Raw genomic sequence first — 18583 nt, 5'->3', positions numbered from 1 at the left:
CTCACACTTGGTGAGGATTCCTGAAGAGCGGTCACGCTGACAGATGCCCTCCTGTGCTGAGACTTGTGGTGCCACAGTAGCCTGTGACACCACAATTCTTGCTAAAGAAAGAAGACAGAAGAAAGAAGACAGAAGAAAGAAGAGAGACTACAACCGTAAGTGTTCATCCCCGATCCCGGCCCGATCTTACTTCACCCCCCCCTTACCCCTCCCCCCCTTCCCCTTCCCCCTCCACCCCCACTTTGCGCCGCGTCCGTCCGTGCCCAAATTTAGCAGCCGCCGAGCGTTGATTGGTGACGCAGTTCACCGATCAACACTCGTGCTCGCTTTTCTTTCCCACATCCCCGTCCACGCACCCCGCCGCTGCGTCTGAACCCGTGCCTTTCATTTCTTTTTTTTTTTCCCACATCCCCATCCACGCACCCCGCCGCTGCGTCTGAACCCGTGCCTTTCATTTCTTTTTTTTTTCCCACATCCCCGTCCACGCACCCCGCCGCTGCGTCTGAACCCGTGCCTTTCATTTCTTTTTTTTTTTTTCCACATCCCCGTCCACGCACTCCGCCGCTGCGTCTGAACCCGTGCCTTTCATTTCTTTTTTTTTTTTTCCCACATCCCCGTCCACGCACTCCGCCGCTGCGTCTGAACCCGTGCCTTTCATTTCTTTTTTTTTTTTCACACATCCCCGTCCACGCACCCCGCCGCTGCGTCTGAACCCGTGCCTTTCATTTCTTTTCTTTTTTTTCCCACATCCCCGTCCACGCACTCCGCCGCTGCGTCTGAACCCGTGCCTTTCATTTCTTTTCTTTTTTTTCCCACATCCCCGTCCACGCACTCCGCCGCTGCGTCTGAACCCGTGCCTTTCATTTCTTTTTTTTTTTTCCCACATCCCCATCCACGCACCCCGCCGCTGCGTCTGAACCCGTGCCTTTCATTTCTTTTTTTCCCACATCCCCGTCCACGCACCCCGCCGCTGCGTCTGAACCCGTGCCTTTCATTTCTTTTTTTTTTCCCACATCCCCATCCACGCACCCCGCCGCTGCGTCTGAACCCGTGCCTTTCATTTCTTTTTTTTTTCCCACATCCCCGTCCACGCACCCCGCCGCTGCGTCTGAACCCGTGCCTTTCATTTCTTTTTTTTTTTTCCCACATCCCCATCCACGCACCCCGCCGCTGCGTCTGAACCCGTGCCTTTCATTTCTTTTCTTTTTTTCCCACATCCCCGTCCACGCACCCCGCCGCTGCGTCTGAACCCGTGCCTTTCATTTCTTTTTTTTTTTTCCCACATCCCCGTCCACGCACTCCGCCGCTGCGTCTGAACCCGTGCCTTTCATTTCTTTTTTTTTTTCCCACATCCCCGTCCACGCACTCCGCCGCTGCGTCTGAACCCGTGCCTTTCATTTCTTTTTTTTTTTTCCCACATCCCCATCCACGCACCCCGCCGCTGCGTCTGAACCCGTGCCTTTCATTTCTTTTTTTTTTTTTTACACATCCCCGTTCACACACCCAGCAGCCGCTGAACTTTGATAAGTGACGCAGTTCACTTATCAGAGCTAGGGCCTGCTGTTTTAGACTTTTCCTTTTACAGGTATTTTTTTTCCCTTTAGCTTTTTCCTTTCAGAATAGTTTGCACCAAACACTATCCCCCCCCCACACATACACAGTTATCAATAAATATTACACCCAAGCACCATAATCACACAAAAAATGTCCCGTTCGTCACAGCAGCGCTATTCATTGGAGGAGGCATATGCTTTCCTTGCCTCCGACACTGATAGCGAGGGAGAGGATCCCACATTCCTTTACTCTTCAGATTCTTCATCCTCTTCCTCCTCCTCATCTTCCTCCTTGGGTCCTGCGGAACCGCCACGCAGACGCCCCAGGAGAGAAGATCAGGCAGCGCCCACTCCTGAAAATGAACCAGCGCGACCCTCTTCGGACCCCATATGGACCTCGTCCCCCGAAAATAACGAGCCACTGATTCCCGATTTTGTGGCAGAATCAGGAATCAAGTTTGACACCACCGGCCTCACAGAAATAGACTTTTTCAAAGTCTTTTTCTCTGAGGCTTTCGTTAACCTCATGGTGGAGCAAACTAATTTGTATGCTCGGCAATTTTTGCAGCAAAACCCCCGTTCATCATTTTCTAACTGGTCTCCTGTGGACGCAGTTGAAATGATGCAGTTTTGGGGCCTGGTCCTCCATATGGGGATCGTGAAGAAGCCAGAAATTCGGCAATATTGGAGTGTAGATATTTTATATAACACTCCAGTGTTCCGAATGGTCATGGTTCGGACGCGTTTTGAGGCCATCCATAAGTTTTTGCATTACAACGATAATGCACGGTGTCCCGCACGAGATGACCCCAATTTTGACCGTCTGTACAAAGTTTGGCCGGTCATCGAACACTTCAGCAAAAAGTTTGCTGAAGTGTACGTGCCCAAAAGGGACATCTGTGTGGATGAGTCCTTGGTTCATTTTAAGGGGCGGCTCAGATTCCGTCAATACCTGCCCAGCAAAAGGGCCATGTACGGAATCAAACTCTACAAGCTGTGTGAGAGTACCTCAGGGTACACCTACAGCTTTAGAGTGTACGAAGGGAAGGACAGCAGGATTGAACCGCCTGAGTGTCCTTCCATCCTGGGAGTGAGTGGGAAAATTGTGTGGGATTTGGTGCACCCACTGCTGGATAAAGGTTATCACCTCTACACCGATAACTTTTATTCCAGCATCCCACTCTACAAATCCCTCTCTGCGCGAGGTACCGCAGCCTGCGGTACTGTCCGCAAAATTCAGAGAGGCCTCCCGAAGACGCTACTTGGGCAGATGCTCAGAAAAGGTGAGAGCAAAGCCCAATGTAGCGACCACCTGCTGGTGGTCAAGTACAAGGACAAGAGGGATGTCCTTCTCTTGACCACCATACACGGTGATGGCAGTGCCCTCAGCAGTGTATGGGGTACCTCAACACAGGTCTGCAAACCGGACTGTGTACAGGGGTACAACAAAAACATGGGGGGCGTTGATCTCTCCGATCAACTCCTCCAACCGTACAGTGCTTTGAGGAAGGCCAAGGTGTGGTACAAAAAGCTGTCCGTGTACATCGTACAAATGGCAATGCTCAACGCTTTCCTGCTGTCACGATGTGCACGACACACTGATACGTCGTACCTTCAGTTCCAGGAGGTAGTGGTTAAGGCCCTGATATTTGGCACGAGGGAAGGAGCGGGCCCCAGTACTTCCGGAACTGAGGGTGCTCGTATCATACCAGGTCAGCATTTTCCGGGGGTGGTCCCGCCAACTGATAGAAAAAGTAAGCCGCAAAAAAGGTGCCGAGTGTGCTACAAAAGAGGAGTACGCAAGGACACCATCTATCAATGCGACACCTGCCCCGACAAACCTGGCCTGTGTATGAAGGACTGCTTCAAATTGTACCACACCTCCATGCACTACTAATTTACTTAACAGGAACCAGTAGATTAGTTCCAAAGAGGGGGCACATCTAAGTAAGTTCCTTGGGGGTCTAGGTTCCAAAATGATGTCACTTGTGGTTTTTTTTTACTGTTTAGGCACATCAGGGGCTCTGCAAACGGAACATGACGCCCTCAAAACTAGTCCATCAAAGTCTGCATTCCAAATCGTCACTGCTTCCCTTCTGAGTCCCGAAGTGCCCAAACAGTTTTTTCCCACATATGGGGTACTAGCGTACTCAGAACAAATTGGACAACAACTTTTGGGGTCCAATTTCTCCTGTTACCCTTGGGAAAATAAAAAATTGGGGGCTGAAAGATCATTTTTGTGGGGGAAAAAATAGAATTTTTTATTTTCACACCGGGCATCATAGACTTTAGTGAAGCACTTGGAGGTTCAAAATTCTCACGACACACCTAGATAAGTTCCTTAGGGGGTCAAGTTTCCAAAATGGGGTCACTTGTGGGGAGTTTCTAATGTTTAGGCACATCAGGGGCTCACCAAATGGCACATGATGCCTGCAGACAATTCCATCAAAGTCTGCATTCCAAAACGTCACTACTTCCCTTCCGAGCCCCGAAGTGTGCCCAAACAGTAGTTTTCTCCCACATATGGGGTACCAGCGTACTCAGGACAAATTCAACAACAACTTTTGGGGTCCAATTTCTCCTGTTACCCTTGGGAAAATAAAAAATTGGGGACTGAAAGATCATTTTTGTGGGGGAAAAAATTGAATTTTTTATTTTCACACCGGGCATCATAGACTTTAGTGAAGCACTTGGAGGTTCAAAATTCTCACGACACACCTAGATAAGTTCCTTAGGGGGTCAAGTTTCCAAAATGGGGTCACTTGTGGGGAGTTTCTACTGTTTCGGCACATCAGGGGCTCACCAAATGGCACATGATGCCTGCAGACAATTCCATCAAAGTCTGCATTCCAAGACGTCACTACTTCCCTTCTGAGCCCCGAAGTGTGCCCAAACAGTAGTTTTCTCCCACATATGGGGTACCAGCATACTCAGGACAAATTCAACAACAACTTTTGGGGTCCAATTTCTCCTGTTACCCTTGGGAAAATAAAAAATTGGGGGCTGAAAGATCATTTTTGTGGGGGAAAAAATAGAATTTTTTATTTTCACACCGGGCATCATAGACTTTAGTGAAGCACTTGGAGGTTCAAAATTCTCACGACACACCTAGATAAGTTCCTTAGGGGGTCAAGTTTCCAAAATGGGGTCACTTGTGGGGAGATTCCACTGTTTAGGCACATCAGGGGCTGTCCAAACGCGACATGGCGTCCGATCTCAATTCCAGCCAATTTTAGCTTGAAAATGTCAAACGGCTCTCCTTTCCTTCTGAGCCCTGCCATGCGCCCAAACAGTGGTTCCCCCCCACATATGGGGTATCCGCGTACTCAGGACAAATTGGACAACAACTTTTGGGGTCCAATTTCTCCTTTTACCTTTGAGAAAATAAAAAATTGGGGACTAAACCATCATGTTTGTGGAAAAAATAGGATTTTTTATTTTCACGCCCGGGCGTTATAAACTTTCGTGAAGCACTTGGGGGATAAAAGTGCTCACGACACAACTAGATAAGTTCCTTAGGGGGTCTAGTTTCCAAAATGGGGTCACTTGTGGGGGGTTTCCACTGTTTAGGCACATCAGGGGCTCTCCAAACGCGACATGGCGTCCGATCTCAATTCCAGCCAATTTTAGCTTGAAAATGTCAAACGGCACTCCTTTCCTTCTAAGCCCTGCCATGCGCCCAAAAAGTGGTTCCCCCTCACATGTGGGGTATCAGCGTATTCAGGACAAATTGGACAACAACTCTTGAGGTCCATTTTCTCTTTTTACACTTGGGAAATTAAAAAAATTATTGCTGAAAGAACATTTTTGTGACTAAAAAGTAAAATGTTAATTTTTTCCTTCCATGTTGCTTCTGCTGCTGTGAAACACCTGAAGGGTTAATAAACTTCTTGAATGTGGTTTTGAGCAGATTGAGGGGTGCAGTTTTTAGAATGGTGTCACTTTTGGGTATTTTCTGCCATATAGACCCCTCAAAATGATTTCAAATGTGAGGTGGTCCCTAAAAAAAATGGTTTTGTAAATTTTGTTGTAAAAATGAGAAATTGCTGGTCAAATTTTAACCCTTGTAACTTCCTAGAAAAAAAAAATTTTGTTTCCAAAATTGTGCTGATGTAAAGTAGACATGTGGGTAATGTTATTTATTAACTATATTGTGTCACTTAACTCTCTGGTTTAACAGAATAAAAATTCAAAGTTGGAAAATTGCGAAATTTTCAAAATTTTCGCCAAATTTCCGTTTTTTTCACAAATAAACGCAAGTTATATCGAAGAAATTTTACCACTATCATGAAGTACAATATGTTACAAGAAAACAATCTCAGAATCACTGGGATCCGTTGAAGCGTTCCAGAGTTATAACCTCATAAAGGGACAGTGGTCAGAATTGTAAAAATTGGCCCGGTCATTAACGTGCAAACCACCCTTGGGGGTAAAGGGGTTAACGATCGGGTTAATTATTTCTTTATATTGATAGATCGGGCGATTCTGAGCACGTTGATACTAAATATGTGTTGGGGTTTTATTTCATTGTTTTACTTTGAATGGGGTGAAATGGGGGCGATTTGAACCTTTATATTTTTTTATTTTTTTTTTAAACTTTTTTTATTTTTTACATGCTTCAATTGTCTCAATGGGAGCCTAGAAGCTACAGTTGTCTGATGGGCTCCGCTGCATACAGGCGATGATCAGATCGCCTGTGTGTAGAAGAAATGCTCACTTGCTGTGAGTGCCGACCACCGGGCAGTGTTCATAGCAATCCAGCAATGACAACCATACAGGTCTGCTGAAGTCCTCTGGTTGTCATGCGACCCATCGGTGACCTGCGATCATGTGACTTAGTCACCGATGGGCGGAATTAGTGACGCGCTTCCAATAAGCGCGAGTTAAATGCCACTGTCCAAAATTGACCACGGCATTTAACTAGTTAACAGCCACAGGTGGATCGTGATTCCACCCGCGGCTGTTGCAGGCACATGTCAGCTGTATAAATCAGCTGTCATGTGCCCAGATAGGTGCAGGCTCAGCCGGAGCCGCACAAAAGAGAGTCCAACCTCGGCATATCCCAATGTCTGTATAGGGTTAAGACTGAAGGTAGCATTACTGCAAAGGAGCAAATATGGAAACAAGGAGTACAAAGAAACAAATCAGAATATGTCTTAAACCTTAGGTTCCTCAAAGTAATCCCCCACCTCCCTTTACTCCGATGACAGCTTTACACCATCTTAGCATTCTCACAGGCAGCTTCATCAAGTTGACACATGGAATGGTTTCCAATTAAGTGATTGAGACTATCAGTTGTGTTTTGCAGAGGCAATGTTGGTACACACTTCCATACAGTGCTGAGGCCTAGTCCACATCTATTCTAAAGGTACCTTCACACATAACGATATTGTTAACGATATCGTTGCTTTTTGTGACGTAGCAACGATATCGTTAATGAAATCGTTATGTGTGACAGCGACCAACGATCAGGCCCCTGCTGGGAGATCGTTGGTCGCTGAATAAAGTCCAGAACTTTATTTCGTCGCTGGACTCCTCCTGACATCGCTGGATCGGCGTGTGTGACACCGATCCAGCGATGTCTTCACTGGTAACCAGGGTAAACATCGGGTAACTAAGCGCAGGGCCGCGCTTAGTAACCCGATGTTTACCCTGGTTACCATCCTAAAAGTAAAAAAAAACAAACACTACATACTTACCTACAGCTGTCTGTCCTCCAGCGCTGTGCTCTGCACTCCTCCTGCACTGGCTGTGAGCGTCGGTCAGCCGGAAAGCAGAGCGGTGACGTCACCGCTCTGCTTTCCGGCCGCTGTGCTCACAGTCAGTGCAGGAGGAGTGCAGACCACAGCGCTAGAGGACAGACAGCTGTAGGTAAGTATGTAGCGTTTGTTTTTTTTTACTTTTAGGATGGTAACCAGGGTAAACATCGGGTTACTAAGCGCGGCCCTGCGCTTAGTTACCCGATGTTTACCCTGGTTACCGGCATCGTTGGTCGCTGGAGAGCTGTCTGTGTGACAGCTCTCCAGCGACCAAACAGCGACGCTGCAGCGATCTGGATCGTTGTCGGTATCGCTGCAGCGTCGCTTAATGTGAAGGGGCCTTTAGCCAGAATATGGCTAGAAGCACTCAACAATGTTTAGAAATGAGAAGCCATTATTACTTTGAGTCATTTATGGTCAGACAATCCGGAAAACTGCTAGAACCTTGAAGGTATGATCAAGTAGATTCATGAAAACCATAATTTGTTATGATGAAACAGATTCTCATGATGAGCCCCTGAAATGGAAATTTAAGACTTACCTCTGCTGCAAAAGATAAGTTCATCTGAGTTATCAACCCCAAAAATCAAGTACTGACAGCACCTCAGACAACAGCCCTCATAAATCATACACAGACACCAAGTAACAGACATCTCAACATCACCTGTTCAGAAGACGCTGTGAGAAGAAGGCCTATATGGCCAAAGTTCTGCAAAGAAGCCACTACAGAGGACCGCAAGCAAGAAGAAGAAACTTATTTGAGCCAAGCAACACAAGGACTGGACAATAGATCAGTGGAAATCAGTACTGTGGTCTGATGAGACAATATTTGAGATTTTGGCACCAACTGCCATGTCTTTATAAAAAGCAGATAAGGTGAGAGGATGGTTTCTACATGTGTGATGCCCACGGTGAAGAATGGAGGGCGAGGTGTAATTGTGTTGGGGTGGTTTGCTGGTGACTCAGTTGGTGATTTATTCCAAATACAAGCCAGTTTTACCCAGCATAGCTACCACAGCATCCTGCAATGACATGTCATCCCATCTGGTCTGTCCTTAGTGGGAACATAATTTGTGTTGTAATAGGACAATGACCCAATACACATCTCCAATCCATGTAAGGCTTTTGCAATCAAGAAGGTGAGGGATGGCGTGTTGCGACAGATGACATGGCCTCCACAATCACCTGACCTTAATTGCGAGGGCTTGGGATGAGTTGGATGCAGAGTGAAGGCAAAGCAGCCAGCAAGTGCTCAGCTCCTCTTGGAACTCCTGCAAGAGTGTTGGTGACTAATTGCTAAAGGTGCTTGGGAGAATGCCAAAGGGCTGTGTAAAGCTGTCATTACAGTAAAAGAGGGGCACTTTAAGGAATCTAAGGTTTGACACACATCCTGGTTTATTTATTTACTCCTTGTTTCCATATGCGTTTCTTTGTGGTTTTGCTTCCTTCAGTCTGAATCTACTATGTGCACATTCCAATAAGGAAAAGGATAATAATTACATGAACAGAACAAGTGAGTCCAAACTTTTGACTGATACTATACCCTGAGTGTAGCAAGCTTTGGAGTCCAAAAGTTGCATGAGTTCATTTTCAGCCTCTGGAAATGTAGAATTATTTTTTTCATTCACTGACATTCTGGATCATTTAGTGTAGCCAAATATTAGTAGTCCATTCTGCTGTATTAGTAGTCTGGCTTCTTGCCTCTCTAATAAATGGCAGGTCGCTTAAAATGTGATGTCAGATTTCCAAGAACAGAAATCTCTGTGTAGTGTGAAAGGGGTGGTGGAGTTTATTTTTTTCAAGAAATTATATATGTTTCCATTTTACATCAATCAATATTAAAAAGAAACCAGGAGTCACACAATAAGCATCAACACTATTCCATACTAATACACTGGAATTTTTCCTATGTGCTTGTGTCATCGTTGTCAGGTCATCTATGACCAATAGTAAGAAACCATTTATAAAAGGTAGGGGTTGGGATGTTACAGTGGCATGTAAAAGTTTGGGAACCCCTGGTCAAAATTACTGTTATTGTGAACAGTTAAGCAAGTTGAAAATGAAATGATCTATAAAAGTGCTAAAGTTAAAGATGACACATTTCCTTTGTATTTTAGGCCCAAAAATATATATATTGTCATTTTTTACATTTTAAAAATTACAAAATGGAAAATGGACCAATGCATAAGTTTGGGCACCCTTGAGCTTGTGAGCTCTCATAACGTTGAACAAGATTTAGGACCTTAATTAACATGTTAGGGTTATGGCTTGTTCACTATCATAGTTAGAAAAGGCCAGCTGATGCAAATTTCTCAGCTTTATAAAAACCAGCCTACTCTAACCTTGTGCCAAAAAACAGCAGCCATGGGCTCTTCTAAGTAGCTGGCTAGCACTCTGAAAATGGTGGAGGCACACAGAGTAGGAGAAGGCTACAAGAAGAGAGTAAAGTGTTTTCAAGTTGCCCTTTCCTCAGTTCGAAATGTAATTAAAAAATGGCAGATAGCAGGTACAGTGGAGGTCAAGATAAGGTCTGGAAGACAAAGTAAAATTTTAGTGAGAGCTGCTGATAAGATTGCTAGAGAGGCAAATCAGAACCCCCACTTGACTGCAAAATACCTTCAGAAATATTTAGCAGACTCTGGAGTTATGGTACATTGTTCTACCGTTCAGAGATACATGCACAAATATGGCCTTCATAGAAGAGTCATTGGAAGAAAACATCTCCTGCGTCCTCAAGAAAAAAATACAGCATAAGAAGTATGCAAAAGAACATCTAAACAAGACTGATGCATTTTGTGGACTGATGAGATTAAAAGAGAACTCTTTTGGCCACAATGATCAAAGGCATTTGTAGAGGAAAAAAAGGGCCCAACATGTCAGGAAAAAAACACCTCGCTAACCATTAAACATGGGGGTGCATCAATCGTGCTTTGGGGTTGTGTTACAGCCAATGGTACAGTAAACATTGCACAGGTAGAGGGAAGAATGGATTCAATGAAATTTCAACAAATTCTTGAAGCAAACATAACACCATCTATAAAAAAGCTGAAGTTGAAAAGACGGTGACTTCTACAAATGGATAATGATCCTCAACATAAGTCAAAATCCACAATAGACTACCTCAAAAGGCGGAAGCTGAAGGTTTTACAATGGCCCTCACAGTCTCTTGATCTGAACATCACTGAATATCTGTGTCTAGACCTCAAAATAGCAATTCTTGCAAGACGACCTAGTAATCTCACAGAACTGGAAGAATTTCCCAAGGAAGAATGGATGAAAATCCCTCAAACAAGAATTCAAAGACTCATGACTGGCTACAAAAAGTGTTTACAGGCTGTGATACTTGCAAAAGGGGGTGCTGCTAGTACTAGGTACTAACCATGCAGGGTGCCCAAACCTTTGTATCTGTCCATTTTCCTTTTTATAATAAATCACAATAATTTTGGGGCGCCTAAAATACAAAGGTAATGTGTCTTCTTTAACTTTAGTTCTTTCAAAGATCATTTTATCTTCTACTTTCTTAACTCTTCACAATAACAGTAATTTTGACCAAGGGTGACCAAACTTTTACATGCCACTGCATGTGACCACTATTGTCTGGCTTTACTCATTTATAGTTGGCTGTAGTAATAATCAAGACAAAATACCAAATTAACTGGATCCAAAAATGACCCCATAAAATATTTGGAACAAAGTATCGCAATCTTCACAGCTGTGATTGAATTCTAAACTTCATTACAGGGAATAAGCTTGTTTTATTGCCTTTTTCCCCCTTTTTTGGCAGGTTAAAAGCAGAAATATTCTTACACTTACACTTTGCCAGATTCATGCAGCATTTCCAGCCATTGACTTTGCTCAAGCTCAGACTCAGCTGCCAGCAGTATGTTTCCCTGCAGAGTAGAATTAGAGAGCTGTAGAGCTTGGAGGCAATATACGGCACCAGTTATTCTAGCCCAAGCAATGTATATATCCTCACCTCGGCCAAAAGTTTAAAATATGTAATGTGTGTAAAAAAAAGAGCAAAAACAAAAAAACTTGTCTGTACAAGCCTAAATCCCATTCTTTTTTTTATGGTGTGTGAACCTGTGCAGGGCTTTCCCCCATCAAAAATCACACCATACTCATAAATAAGGAAGAAATCACTCTGTCCTACAAAAGCATGAGGAAGGAGCAGGAGGAAACGTTTGTAAACCTGAAAATCTAGATTCCATAGCAGTTAATAAACAATGTGGACAAAAGTATTGGGACACATCTTTAAATCAATTAATTCAGATTTTTCATTCAATTCTATTGCCCCTGTGTATAAAATCCAGCTCCTCGCCCTGCCGTCTGCCGAGCCACTGGTGTAACAATGCAGCTCATGAAATTTCTTGCCTCCTAAATACTCTACAATCACCTCTGACGAATATGATTGAAAAGTGGAAGGAGCCGCAGCAAGTCAACCATGAAGAGGAGACCACGTAACGTTACAGAGTGGGGTCACTGAGTGCTGATGTCATGAGGTCTGAGTGCTGATGTCTCCCCCTGGAAGACCTGGAATTAGACGGCTACATCGGGTAATGAATCGCATGTCTTCTTTAGAGATGGTGTGATTTGTGTGCCATATTATATGAATTTCGTTTCTTCTGGTACTGAAGAGGTATACAACCCTTTCTATGTTGGTCAGTAACGTGAAGCTCCAGTTAAGTTACTTCTAATCTGTTCAATACCTCTTCCTATAAAAACTGGTCAGACCTTCTTTTCCTTGCCGGTGAAAGATTTGTCTTCCTGTGCTGTGTTCTAAATCTAACTGGTTCGAGTAAAGTTGTTGTATCAGTGTTTTGTGGTTTGCTGTAGTAGTGTTTTGTGGTTTGCTGTAGTATGTGTGTGTTCATCTCTTGGTTCCTGTTCTCATGTAGTTTACTCCTCCCTGCCCTTATCCTCCTCCCTATAGTTGGTTAGAGCTTTTGTATGATAGAGGTTTTCTGTTATCCCGGTCTTGTCTTTGTGTCTTGTTTACCTTACATTTCTGTCCCATGCCTCATGGGTTGGGAGGGGACAGATAAGAGTTTAACAAGGGCACAGTAAGGTCAAAGACTGAGGTCTCTCTACCTTCAAGAGTACCCCCAGGACAGGGATAGAGTCCCAGTTCCAGGGACAGTTTGAGACCCTCCTTCCTTACCGAAGCCAGTCACATAATGACAGCTGAGGAGCTGAAGGTAGAAAAGTCACCCTGACTCTATTACTACAGAGTCCAAAAATTATCTGGTGTTAATATCAGCACAAAAACTGTCACCAATAGCTTCATGGACGAGCAGCTGGTGGAAGCCTTACATCACCTAGCACAATGCAAAGGATCATATGAAGTAATGTAAAGCCACTAATGGACTCTGGAGCAGTGGGAATGTGTTCTGTGGAGTAATGGGTCACACTTTTCTATCTGGCATCTGACGGAAATGTTTGGGAGTGGGAATACTAGGAAAACATTACCTGCCGCACTACATTATGCCAGCTGTAAAGATTGTCGGAGAAAGTAAAATTTTCTGGAATATCTTTTCAGGCCCATTACTTCCAGTGAGGTGAAACCTTAATGTTTCAGCATACCAAAACATTTTGGAGAATTGTAGTTTCTAAATTTGTGGAAACAATTTGGGAAAGCCCCTATATGTTCTAGTATAACTGTGCCTCAGTTCATGAAGCAAGGTCCACAAAAACATGGTTTGGGGCGTGGGTGAACTTAACTGGCACACAGAGTTCTGACCTTAACCCCAACGAACAACTTTGGGATGAACTAGAATGGAGATTGTGAGCCCGGCCCAGACCCAACATCAGTGTCTGACCTCACATATGCTCTTCTGGATGCATGGGCAGAAAATCCAACAGACACCGTCAAAATCTTGTGAAAAACCTTCACAGAAAAGTGGAAAATTTTATAGGTTCAAATTAAGCAAATCAATATTAAAGGGACACTGTCACCTGAATTTGGAGGGAACAATCTTCAGCCATGGAGGCGGGGTTTTTGGGTGTTTGATTCACCCTTTCCTTACCCGCTGGCTGCATGCTGGCTGCAATATTGGATTGAAGTTCATTCTCTGTCCTCCATAGTACACGCCTGCGCAAGGCAAGATTACCTTGTGCAGGCATGTACTACGGAGGACAGAGAATGAACTTCAATCCAATATTGCAGCCAGCATGCAGCCAGCGGGTAAGGAAAGGGTGAATCAAACACCCAAAAACCCCGCCTCCATGGCTGAAGATTGTTCCCTCCAAATTCAGGTGACAGTGTCCCTTTAATGCCTATGGATGTACAACCCCAATTGGAAAGAAGTTGGGATTCTGAGTAAAATGTAAAGGAAACAAAAAAGCAGTGATATGGAAATGTGTTATAGCCATATTTTTTCACAACAGAACATATAATTCGGGTCAAAAAGAGAACATTGGATATTTTCCATTTCATTTGACAAAATTAACTCAATTAGAAACTGATGGCAGGAACACATCTCAAAAAAGTTGGGACAAGGTTAATAAAAGGCTGTAAAAGTAAGTGGAAGTAATAAAAAAACAGCTATAGGTCAATTGTCAACTGAGTCACATGACTATGTATAAAAAGAGCATGTTAGAGAGGCAGAGTCTCTCAGAAGCAAAGATGGTCGGAGGTTCCCCAGTCTGAACAACTGCATCTAAAAATGGTAGAACAACTAAAAAAAGTTCCTCAATGAAAAATTCCAAAGACTGAATATCTCATCTACAGTATGATTCAGAAATTCTGGAGAAATCCATGTACACAATGGAGAAAATCAATATTGGAAACTCGAGATCCATGGGCCCTCAGGTGGCACTGCATTAAAAAACAGGCATAATTCAGTGTAAATCATTGCATGGACTCAGAAATGCATCCAGAAATCATTGTGAATACAGTTTGCCATGCAATCCATAAATGAAAGTTGTTTTATCTGGGGCAAAGCTCATTTACAATCGTCTGAAGCAAAATGGAAAACGGTTCTGTGATTACATGAATCAAAGGAAGAAATTCTGTACTGAAACCACAGATGATGGGTCCCGTGGACTCAAGATAAGAGGACCATCCAGCTTGTTATCAGCACATAGTTCCTGCATCTCTGATAGTATGGGGATGCATTAGTTTCAATGCATGGACAACTTACATATGAAAGGCAAAAATAATGCTGTGCATTAAATAGAGCTTTTAGGACACTATATGCTACATCGGGACAATGTCTCTTTATTTCAGCAGAGTAATGATAAACCACATCCATCACAACAGGATGGCTTCTCAGAAGAAGAGTTCGGGGGATGAACCAGCCGCTTGCAGTCCAGACCTTACACCAATAGAAAACATTTGGTGCATTATGAAATGAAAAAACCAATAAAGACCCCGAACTGTGGACCAGAAACAATCCTTCATCAGACAAGAATGGGACAACACTTCTCTCCCAATGCTCCAGCAATTGGTCTTCTCACTTCTCAGATGTTACAGACTGTTCTACAAAGAAGGGGTGATGTCACACAATGGTAGACGTGGTACTGGCCCAACTTGTTTGAGATGGGTTGCGGTCATCAAATTCTATATGAGATATTAGAAACATATCTAACTTTCACCTAATCCGTTCTATGTTCTGTTGTGGATAACACATTGTATAAGAGATTTCAATATCATTGCATTCTTGTTTTCTTTACATTGTACACAGTGTCCCAACTTTTTTATGGAATTAGGTTTGTAAAATGTAATGCCATAAAAGCTCCTGTAGATGTAATGTGAAGGTGTCCCAATACATTTGACCATATATAGTAATGCATGTGGCCTTCTGGTACATTTGACCCCTTACTTACATGCTCTATCTACTTGCGGTATTAAATCTTTCAAGAAGAAGTACTATGGGATAACTATGAAACATGCCCATAATGTGAAATTATTAATGAACTGGCAAATAAACCAAATGCACATGCCTAAATTGAAAAGCCCATGTTTAATCCCTTTTCCGACGTTGGGTGTAATAATACGCCCACATCGGAATCCCTCTCTTTCATGTGGACTCCGGCGCTGAGCCCACATCTTTCCTGGCACATGTCAGCTGTTCTGAACAGCTGACATGTGCCTCTAGCAGCTGTGGGTGGAATCGCGATCCACCCGCTGTTAACAATCTCTGACAGCTGCATTTAGCTCGCGCTTATGGGAAGCGTGTCTGAAGTCCCGCCCATCAGTGATCCATCATCGTCACATCCCCCTCTCTCCCCACGGCCCTCTCTCCTCACCTGCTATTCAGCGGTGGACGCCGCGATGACAGCACCTATATAGGCTGTAACTTCTCTTTCTGGGTGTCCAATACTATATTGGTAGCAACCTCCGGGCAGGCCATATAGCCACTTGAATCTATACATTGTCCCAGTAAACGTTACTGATGATGGTCCAACTGTGGGACCGAAACGTTTTCTGATTTGGGATAATAAATCTTTAGTTTCTTCACACCACAAAGTTAAGTGCCGGGTTTTGTATTATTTGCTGATTATGGTTTGGGAACCTACCCGTGCACCTCATACGGTTGTGCACACATGTTTCTAACTAAAAACGACAGCTTGGCGCGAAAAAATTAAGCCCTCACCATGTCCCTGGTCATGAAAAATGGAGGTGCTACACGTCTCGGAAAAAGGCGCCATTTTTTAAATTTTTTTTTAACTAAAGTTTGGATTTTTGTTTCACCTGTGGTGCAGCAATGTACTTGCTATGCAGTGAGAAGGCAGTGACCCAGATAAAGGTTCAAAATAAAGTCTTGTTTATTTCACAGCGTACTCACAAGCAGAAAAAGTAAACGAGTCCTTTGGTTTGCAGCCGGGAAAAATAAAGACAGTCCGCAATCCGTTGCCGTGAACGTACTACACCACTATGTACACTGGGCGTCAGTCTTTTTAGACTCTGCCTGGTCCCGTGTTGCTCCACACAGAAAGAGGTCTGCAACACTGACACATCCAAACCCTTCTGAAAGGGTTTTTTTTACTCTCTGCCGCACTATGTGGCCATGGGCCACTTGTAAGATCCGGGCTGGAAGAAAAGGACCGGCCCCACTACCTTCCTGCAGTCCATTTAAGAAACAAAAGCCTAAACCGGTTTTCTTGAACAATTCCTTGATCAAATGGCTTGACCATGTTCAAACTTACTTTTATTCTGCCTTGTGACTCACAGGCAACCTGCTGTGAACACAAGGCACTCCAGCAGATCTAGTACGCTTCTGAGCATATCCTGAGGGACACATAGCGACCCTCACATATGACAGCGGTCACTGCCTCACATACCCCCCCGTCTGTTCAAACTTGTGGGGTTGAACATTTGTCATCATACAGGGGGTTCGTGACAGGGCATCTGCATTTCCCTGTGATTTCCCCGCCCGACGTTCCACTGAAATACTAACATTTTGTAGGGACAGGAACCATCTGGTGACTCGGGCATTCCTCTCTTTTGCGTTTCGCATCCAGACGGGAGGTGAATGGTCCGTTACCAAGCGAAACTGACGCCGGAGCAAATAATAGCGTAGGGACTCCAAGGCCCACTTAATAGCCGGGGTCAGTTTCCTGCTCAAGTAGGTGACTGGATGCTCATCCCCGTTCACCTCTTGCGACAGCACCGTTCCTAGGTCTACCTCCAAAGCATCAGTTTGTACAATAAACGTTTCCTTGACGTCGGGGCTGATGAGGACCGGCTGTCCACACAACGCCAACTTCCGGGACTGGACTGCTTCCTCCGTTCGAGGATTCAATCAAACCATCACCATCTTCTTACCTTTTAATAGGTCCATTTGGGGTGCTTATTTTCCCGCAAAATTGGGTATAAACCGGCGGTGGTACCCAATGATGCCAAGGAATGCCCTCACCTGTTTGGTACTTAATGGCTTGGGCCAGTTTTGGATGGCTTCAATTAACCCCGTGATTCTGAGCAACTCTAGCACTGCTTGTATCTGGGACAGATGGGTCTCCCAGTTGGTACTGAAGATGACTATGTCATCCAAATAGGCAGATGCATAATCCCGGTGAGGCGCTAGCACAACGTCCATCAGCCTCTGGAATGTGGCTGCAGCCCCATGTAACCCAAAAGGCAAGACACCATATTGATAAAGACCCTCTGGGGTTATAAAAGTGGTCTTTTCTTTCGCTGACTCTGTTAAGGGGACCTGCCAGTAACCTTTTGTGATATCCAGCGCGGTGAAGTACTGGGCCTCCCCCAGTCTCTCAATTTCACCGCACTTGGAATTTTTTTCCTGTTTTCCAGTACACAATATGGTAAAACCAATTGAGTCGTTCAAAAACACAACTTGTCCCGCAAGAAAACTAGCCCTCACATGGCCATTTTGACAGAAAAATAAAAAACTAATGGCTCTGGGAAGAAGGGGAGCAAAAAACAAAAAAGCAAAAATGAAAATACTTCCGGTCGTAAATGGGTTAAAGGGCAAAAATGGAAGTATAATTGTAAAAAGAATCTGTCAGCAAGTTTTTGGTATGTAATGTGATTAATGTGAGGAAACCATGATGTAGGGGCTGAGACGCTCATTCCAGGGATGTGTCACTTATTAGGCTGTGTTCTATCAGCAGGAGATAATCACTATAGGACTTGTACCTCCTAGTCCAACCACGCCCTCAGCACTAATTAGCAGCTTACTCTCACAAAAAGCTGCTAATCAGGGGTGTGCACAGGATTAACTTTCTGAGCACTGCTACATCTACAGTAGAGAGAACTGTGATTGTATCACAACTGTTGCACCCAGTAAAGTAAGTGATACATCACTTGTATCAGGGTCTCTTTCCCTATATTATGCTGCTCTCAGATGAAGTGGCAAAAAACCTGGTGACAGATTCCGCTCTTGTACATTGTCAGGATCCTTTACAGCAAGTTCTGAACTTTAAAATCTGCACTGAAACCTGTATCAAGGTCAGTACGACCATGGAAGTAGACAAGCAACTCGACACACACAGAATACATCTTCAGTACGACCACGGAAGTATACAAGCAATTCGACACACACGGGATATGGATCGCCCCCCAAGGGCCGTGGGTTACTTGGTACCGGGTCCTTCGGTTCACAGTGGATGTCACGGGTGCTGACCCAGTCCGTGGCCCTGGGACGTCCGTGTAAAAGGGAAAGGTCTTTAAGGGGAATATTCATGATGCCACCTGGGGTATTCGGTCAGAGTGACCAACGCTGCTTTAAGGGGTCCGCTGGGGTGATGTTATGGCAGCTAGATGCTATACCTTCCCACAGGTGAAGTGTATCCCCAGGGATTCCCGGT

The 18583-nt window shown here is 44.3% G+C and overlaps 1 protein-coding gene across 3 annotated transcripts in view; it reads right to left on the bottom strand.

Moving 5' to 3' along the window:
* Positions 1 to 18583, bottom strand: part of PLEKHD1 (pleckstrin homology and coiled-coil domain containing D1) — a 64143-nt gene that overhangs the window by 38723 nt on the left and 6837 nt on the right. For all 3 annotated transcript variants that reach the window (XR_011314159.1, XM_069732352.1, XM_069732357.1), the window contains one exon: positions 11126 to 11202. Coding sequence is in view for 2 of the 3 variants with exons in the window: in XM_069732352.1 (XP_069588453.1) it covers positions 11126 to 11202 (77 nt within the window). In the remaining variant the exon portion in view is untranslated. The remainder of the gene's footprint in view (positions 1 to 11125; positions 11203 to 18583) is intronic.

This window comes from Ranitomeya imitator, chromosome 1, assembly GCF_032444005.1.
Source record: "Ranitomeya imitator isolate aRanImi1 chromosome 1, aRanImi1.pri, whole genome shotgun sequence".
Classification (NCBI taxonomy): Eukaryota; Metazoa; Chordata; class Amphibia; order Anura; family Dendrobatidae; genus Ranitomeya; species Ranitomeya imitator.
This window is presented reverse-complemented; position numbering and strand designations above follow the sequence as displayed.